Source organism: Medicago sativa, chromosome 6 (genome assembly GCF_051527215.1).
Source record: "Medicago sativa cultivar Bolivia chromosome 6, Bolivia_mono, whole genome shotgun sequence".
Taxonomy (NCBI): Eukaryota; Viridiplantae; Streptophyta; class Magnoliopsida; order Fabales; family Fabaceae; genus Medicago; species Medicago sativa.
In genome coordinates, this window is record NC_140754.1 from 33,654,283 (window position 1) to 33,662,816 (window position 8,534).

Below are 8,534 nucleotides of genomic sequence, written 5' to 3' on the forward strand. Positions count from 1 at the left end.
TGAAAAGTGTGAACAACAAACACACTCTCTTTGAACTCGTGAGTAGTTGAAGCGTACATCAACATCCGCCTCGAAAACGGTTACGTTCCAGAAGAGAAACATGGCTAAGCACAATGAAGAGGACCTCTGCTTCTTTCACAGTAAAAAAAAAACACAAAAAAGAAATACAAAAATGATCGCTAAGTTGAAAACCTGAAAAGGCGGCTTAGGCAATAGAGAGCGTCCCGGTGGACTGAAAACCCGAAAGGTCGGTCCAGGCAAAAATTAGGGGCACAAAAAAGGAATATACTCCCGGTGGACTGAAAACCCGAAAGGGCGGTCCAGGCAAAAGTTAGGGATTTTCAAAAAAATATATACAAAAAATGACTGTTGAAGCATGCGGATGAAAGCACTCTGCGCTGATTTACAAATGGCGACTTCTTCCAAACTTCTGGTCAACAATGGGCTTTATCCCCAAGAGGCATCAGTTGCTACCTTGTGCCGGGTTTTACGCCATCAACGGCTCGATTTGTTCACAATAGTATCATCTCCAAGAAAGTTTGCCGAGTGTTTGTACTGCGATGTCAGTCTGCCTCCCATCTTACCTGTCTTGTCCCGTTCCATCGAGTCCCCTATCATATACAGTTCATACAATCATACAAGTTACATTCATACATCCATACAATCATACATTCATACATTAATACTTTCACACATTCATACACTCACGCATACACAACATATACACAGTATCATTCACACATGATCGCATTAGTCACCAAAATCTTGTTTCGGTCGTGTCTCTTCAGTTCGGTCTTTACTTATCATTGCGTCAAGCAGCAAATTTCTACACATGAACATCTAGGATTTACCTTCTTATCATCAGAAGTGTCATCCCAGTGTGTCTGGTCCAGAGATGTCACTCATTATAAGCCTGGTGGATTTCGGCGAACTCTTACAAAGCCCGGTGGATTCCGGCAATCTTTTACAAAGCCCGGTGGATTCCGGCACAACCTTGCAAAAGTCGAGTGTATTCTCGCAAAACTCTTATGAAGCACAGTGGATTCTGGCCAACTTTTACCAAAAGCCGAGTGGATTCTCGCAAAAGCCGAGTGGATTCTCGCATATGTTTACCAAGCCGAGTGGATTCTCGCAAAAGCCGAGTGGATTCTCGCAAACCTTTTATCTTGTTTCAAGCTGCCAGTCCCAAACAACGGACCGCTTGAGTTTATCTTGTTTCAAGCTGCCAGTCCCAAACAACTGACCGCTTGAGTTTATCTTGTTTCAAACTGCTAGTCCCAAATAACGGACCGTTTGAGTTTATCTTCTTTCAAGCTGCCAGTCCTAAACAACGGACAGCTCGAGTCTATCTTTATCTTCTTTCAAGTGGCAAGTCCTAAACAACGGACAACTTGAGTCTATCTTTATCTTGTTTCAAGTGGCAAGTCCTAAACAACGGACAGCTTGAGTCTATCTTTATCTTATTTCAAGTGGCAAGTCCTAAACAACGGGCAGCTTGAGTCTATCTTTATCTTCTTTCAAGTGGCAAGTCCTAAACAACGGACAGCTTAAGTCTATCTTTATCTTGTTTCAAGTGGCAAGTCCTAAACAACGGATAGCTTGAGTCTATCTTGAGTCTATCTTTATCTTATTTCAAGTGGCAAGTCCTAAACAACGGACAGCTTGAGTCTATCTTTATCTTCTTTCAAGTGGCGAGTCCTAAACAACGGACAGCTTGAGTCTACCTTTTATCTTGTTTCAAGTGGCAAGTCCTAAACAACGGACAGCTTGAGTTTACCTTTATCTTCTTTCAAGTGGCAAGTCCTAAACAATGGACAGCTTGAGTCTATCTTTATCTTCTTTCAAGTGGCAAGTCCTAAACAACGGACAGCTTGAGTCTATCTTTATCTTGTTTCAAGTGGCAAGTCCTAAATAACGGACAGCTTGAGTCTACCTTGTTTCAAGTGGCAAGTCCTAAACAACGGACAGCTTGAGTCTACATTTTATCTTGTTTCAAGTGGCAAGTCCTAAACAACGGACAACTTGAGTTTACCTTTATCTTCTTTCAAGTGGCAAGTCCTAAACAACGGACAACTTGAGTTTACCTTTATCTTGTTTCAAGTGGCAAGTCCTAAACAACGGACAGCTTGAGTCTACCTTTTCCCATGCATATTTTAGGATTAGATTCATTTTATTCCGCTCCGTTAGTTTAACTTTATCCAATTATTCAAAAAAACAACCAAAAACATGCAAATAGTTCAAAATCACAAAAATATTTTCTTAAATAAACCTTGATGCTAAATCAAGTGACCGTCTTTTTTTATTTTCTTTTCTTAATCAAATATCAATCAATTTAACTTATTTTGAGTCTATTTTCTTTAATATTAAAAAACACAAACAAATACTCTTTTGCCACTTTGGCTTTCTTCTATTTTAAAACCTTTTTTTCAAAACCAATAAAAAACACTCAACCAATCAAACGTCAGTTTTTTCCACGAACTACGTGATTTTGATCCCTCACGGGTACGTAGGCAAAGGACTTGTCCTTCCAAATCAATAAAATGTAGATAATTAGGTCTTCCTTTTTTTAATCATTTCAAATTCTTTTTTTCAAGAAAATAAGCAAGTTATAGCACATTAATTAAATAAAATCAAGAGGTTCCCGTAGAGTACTACGGACATAAAGGGTGCTAACACCTTCCCTTTATGTAACCAACCCCCGAACCCAAAATCTTTCAAAATGGGGTGCTTGATCTTTTTTCCCCTTTTCTTAAAAATTAAATGTTCAGTCGTGAAATAAATCAAGTGAGTCAAAAGCTAATCAAATAGCCTTGATCTCCGAAAAATGACGCGACAAATATTTATTGCATTTTAAGTGCATTTCTATAAATATAAATTGCATTTCATAGTAAAGTCATTCGTTGTTTTTTGTTTAGATTCTTCTCATACTGCATAGCATTGCTCTTTCCTTATTTTTAATATCTTTGATACATTTTATTTTTAAAAAACGTTGTTGCGAGCTTGGACAAGAACCGCCTACACCATTTCCGTCACAGCCATCATCGTTGATCTCAGCTACTATGTTTCATCCAACAAAAATTGAAAAGAAGTTTGGTAGAGATAAATTGAAAAGGGTTACTGGATCTGTTATGATTGAAGCAAAAATTGGGGTTTTGCCATACATGGGTTTTTCTCTTTTAGTTAATCTAGGGTTTCAATTTACAGGGATATGGTAGAGATGAAGTTCACACTTTTATTGTGAAACTGATTTTGATTCTCTTATTTTTGTTGGAGAGAAAGAAAAAAATATAGCTGAATTGTATTTTTTTTGAGTCAGGAGCCATGGAAGTCAAATAATTTGAAACAGGTTATATACCATTAAAGGGACCCTTTAATGGTATATAACATTGGTCAATTAGCACGCGTACAAATTCACCTAAACTTTTTATTATTGAAAAACAAACACATTAAGTGGGGATAGCTAATTGCTGATGTGATTGTGTTGTGTGCTGAATATTTGGATCATGCTATATTTAAAGATTACAGCTGCTCAATATGGATATGTTAATGTGTTAGTACTACTTAATATGAGTGTTGTGTAATTTAAGTACTTCACAGTCTATTTAAGATAAGCAACAATAACTTCTGAATGTTTATTTATTCTGTACTTCAAGTCTTTAAGATGCTGTGATGTTGAATAATAACAATTATTGAATTAATCTAACCAAGATATTTTACAGAAGCAAGGCAGAAGATATTGTACAAGCTTTCCAAATTTGAGAAATTCGCAGAATTGGATCCATTAGAACATGAGAAAAGAATGCTGGATCAAGAAGAGGATGATGATGAGGATGAAACATATATGGAAGAGGACGATATTGATGACGAGGAAGGGGAGGTTTCATTTAAAGAAAATGACTTCTATAGAGGATGAAGGGTGGAAGAAAAATGCTGAGCAGATAAGGAACATGGCTGGGGAGATTGAGCTTGTATAAATCTTTAAAGCTCTAGATAGATTATATATTTCAAAAATGTCAATAGTATGTTTGTGTACAATCGAGAGTTCAAAGTTACGTTGATCATTTCATTCTTATTGGATTTACGTTTTATTATAACTATAACTATTAAGGAGATAATAAGGACGATTATGAAATTTTGGTGTACTTCAATTTTTATATATTGTTAGTAGACTATAAATATATTACTCAAAGTTTTCATGAAAACATTTAAAGTTAATACACATACAAACTTCGAAATACGAAAATGTGTTCATGATGGATGCCTATGCACAATACTATAATTACATGCAAAAGTCGAAATACGAAAATGTGTTCATCAACTAATCATACACCAACTAAATTTTTTTTTATCAAATTACTACTAATTATTATTGTACTTTTTCGTAATTAGCAATAATTACTATGATAGAAAAATAAATTTATGCTCTCTCCTAAGAGGTAGATTTGAAAAACTATACAAATTACTAACAATATTAGTACTACTACCAACTTTTAAAATTTTTTTTTGCCGATTTAATTAATGTAGTCTTATACTTGAGGCTGAGACAGTATCAACTGTGTTTTTTTTTTTTGAATCAGCAAATTTTTTTTTGAATCAGCAAATTTTATTAAAAAACTATACAATTTTTTTTTTCCGATTTAATTAATGTAGTTTTGATGATAATAATAATAATAATAATAATAATAATAATAATAATAATAATAATAATAATAATAATAATAATAATAATAACAATAATAATAATAAGAATAATAATAATAATAATAATAAATCACAAATATATTTGATTAAAACTTAAATATTTGATTGTGTAAGGAGTTGGGTCTAACGAAAGGTCTAAACTCCACAACGCACAAGATATCAAAACTAAAATTTAAATCTCGACTTGAAGATGTACCTATATTTAATGTCCGATATGTTTCAAATAAGATTATCTTCAATAGAGTGAACCTACAAGAAACATGAATGAAGTCTATGAAAAAATTAAATAAAATCAACAATGTTATCTAATGTTTATTTTTTTTGAGTAAACCAGCAAATTGTCCCTTGTCTCTGCAAGTTACTCTCAAATTAGTCTCTGATTCTTAATATTTTAAATTACTTTGTCTTTGTCAAACATTTCTAAATTAAGTCTCTATTTTATATTTGTCACATGACACATAGGAGAGGACTTCATTGAGAAACATTCACAAAGACAAGGACTATTTTAAATATTAATAGTTATAGACTTAATTTGAGATAAGTTTACAAAGACAGGCAATTTGGTAAAATAAACTATAAGTTCATGATAAAAACGGGTACCAACACAGGTCTAGTTTTTTGTCATATTATCTTTTAAATTATAAACTATAAAACATAAGTCAATTTATTTGTGTTACCAAAGAGACCCACAACCAAATAATAACTACATGTCTATTTCTACAATGATTATTTCATATAAAATAAAAACACCCAAAAATAGTAAATATTGTAATTCATAAATGGTTAGCATTCTCCATAAATAAATTATACAAAGTTTTTTCGAAAAATTACAAATAATAATAGTAGTAAAAACTAATTTTACAAAATTATAAGCTGACATTGTTCATTTACTTCATCCTTAAGCATCTCGTAAATAACATTCTTTCCTAACCAACAATCACCACCACATGCATTAAAAAAAGTTGTCCATCTACCACCTCCAAGATAGACTCTGTCACTAGAACGGAAAGTCATTTTCTTAAGCGAATTTGCACTCCTCAATAGGTGAGTAGCTAACTCAAAAACATTCATGGAGCAAACACAGCCGCGAAACTCCACATATTCCAAAACATTATGAGAAAACCTTGCATATTCGATTTTCTGCCTCTTAAATCCAACCATATGTGAATGTTCCGAATATAGATTTTTAATCTGAAAATTAAAAATAACGATAATAATATTACATTTATGAGGATTTTAAAATTCCAATAACATATAACACTAATCTAGGACATATTCATTAATTTAATTGAAGTAAGATGTAACGTCAAACTGTTAGTTAGCTTATAAGATACATGTCACAATTTGATAATGTGTACTATTCTTTCTTTCTTTTTTAACGTTGATAATATGTATTATTCAAATCACTTTATTCACAGACTTTTTTAACTAATATAAATACTAATGTTAGTATATAAGATTTTGTTCAACTTGTCTCAATGAATATTTATAATATGTAATTTTTATAAAATTTTTTATCATAGATAACTAAAGATATTGATTATCAAAGATTGTATAATTGCTTAGTTTTAAAATAAAGTTCTAGTAACAATCAAGACCCCAAAAAAATTAGAGTTTGAATAACTTACACTCAGAGTAAGTTTTTGGAGATGCTTAGAAGCCGTTGCAATATCTAAAAGCCAAAAGTAGTCCATACTAGGATCACATGCTCCATCAATATGTAAGTCCAATTGTCTAAGATTTTGAAACCGAACCAAGACTTTCGCTAATTCCTTTACCTGTTTACAACAATGATAATTAAGTGAATTAAAAGCAACTAGTGAAAAACGTAATGGAAAGAAACCTAGACACTGTTGGAATATGCACTCTAGTGTTGGAATATCGTTGAGTGACTCACTTGTAAAGTGCCGACGATCATAGCTAAATTCTCAATATGTGGTAAACTTGCAATTGGATCAAAAAGGTGTGGTCTATTCTCTCTCTCTGATGTATCCCAGAAAACCTTCGATAACTTTGGAGCCGTAAAAGAAATTATCCTTGTGTTGTACCCAGTATATTCAAAGGATGAAAGATTTAATGCATCAATAGATATCTCAGAAGGAGAGTCATAGTCATTCAGCAAAACACTATCAAGTATGATCAACTGACGTAACTTCGAACTGGTAATTTTTATTGAATTTGCGAACAGGCACTTCTTAAAAGTGACATCTTCAAGTTGAGGACATTCAGAAAACAAATGAGGCAAGATGTTCGCGGATAGATCAGATAGTAATGCATCAAACTTAATTGTTGTTACGTTCTTCAATCCAGATAACCCTATATTCTTTGAAAACGCAAGACCTCTAAAACCAAACTTGGATAACATAGGAGCTTGAATGTTCATTGGGTGTACTGCATAATGTTTAAGACAAGAATATTCCAAGGACGAGAGACTTGATGCAATGATAGTTATAGGATTTCGAGCGTAAAACCCAACATTAACAATGTTCAAACGAAGCAATGATGGACTGACTAATATCAACGTAGAAGTGATCTTACAACCATCAAGGGTGAAGTCAACAAGGTGGTTGCAATTTGAACACAAAGTCCGAAGGAGTGTCTGCTTAACAACAACTAGTTGTAACACAAGAGTTCTCAAATGTTTTAATCCAGAGAAGTCTCTGGGTCCTTCTAAGAGGCAGTTTTGTAGGTGCAAATAGGTCACAGAATCATTGTCATGTAAGAGAATAAGGGAAAATTGGTATGGCAAAATAGCAATAGTAGTATGAGTTGTTTCAGAAGATAAGAGAAGTTCAATATGCTCGGCACCCTTAGCAATTCCTTTGGAGATCAATCTATCAATGACATCCCTATGTTCATTACCTAATGGAAATTTTACTCGAATGGAACGGATCATGGCACCTTTATAATGGAGCATAAATTGATCCAAACTAGTGGCAAATTCAGATTGAAACCTTTGGATTTGTGATAAGTCTTGATTTGTGTTATAGTCGGACATGGTATAGAGATCAAAGTTAAGGTCCCTCCTTAATTCCCATTCGTGAATCCATTGTTTGGACAATGCACTTGTTTTCACCAAATCCTTCAAAACTAACTTGGAAAAGATACAAGATAGAATATGAGCAGGCAACTCATTCTCAAGCTTTTCACAGCTCTTCATTGTTGCTGCAAGCTAGCAATATGATAATTCAAGTTAAAAGCATTATCAATCTATCATAGCTTTTAACAAAAACAATCAGATTAAACTTATTTATTTTAAAGGCTTAAACACACTTCTTAAACCCTAACTTTCAGAATTTAACGATTTTAGCCCCTTATTAAAAAAAATTGCCAAAGTCCCTTTCTTTCATAAAATAAAAAAAATAAAAAAAGGCAACCACCCACGAAAGCTTTCAATCAATCAAAAGAAACTATACTTGATTTTATTAACAGATAAACAATTATGGTTAAACAGGTAAAGGAACAAAATTGAATAAATTTATCATATTCAAAGTAGAATCTAGAAAAGAAATTTAATCAGAGAGCGAGAGAGAGAGAGTAGAAGAAATAACGAGGTACCTGCAAGTTTCAATCGGCAGTTTAACAGTGGGGGTTGTTAACTTGCACCCACCTAAAAACACTAAGGTGCAAGTTAACAAGCTGCACCTACTTGTACTTTACTAAAACACCCTTTTGTCTCTATTAAACTTTATTTTAATTAAAAGGACATTTTTGTAAATAGCATAAATAATATTTATTTATAATAGAAAAACATGGGTGTTTTGGTAAATAACTAATAGGTGCAGCTTGTTAACTTGCACCTTAGTGTTTTTAGGTGGGTGCAAGTTAACAGC

At 33.1% G+C, this 8,534-nt stretch overlaps 1 protein-coding gene across 1 annotated transcript; it reads right to left on the reverse strand.

Moving 5' to 3' along the window:
* Positions 1-5,458: 5,458 nt before the first annotated feature.
* Positions 5,459-8,279, reverse strand: LOC146914673 (uncharacterized). Its single transcript, XM_085717457.1, has 4 exons — positions 8,260-8,279; positions 6,599-7,873; positions 6,330-6,479; positions 5,459-5,892 (listed from the first exon to the last, which is right to left on the reverse strand). The coding sequence occupies exons 2-4, from the start codon at positions 7,859-7,861 to the stop codon at positions 5,560-5,562; spliced, it is 1,746 nt and encodes a 581-aa protein (XP_085573583.1). The 5' UTR covers positions 7,862-7,873; positions 8,260-8,279; the 3' UTR covers positions 5,459-5,559.
* Between the last annotated feature and the right edge of the window lie 255 nt (positions 8,280-8,534).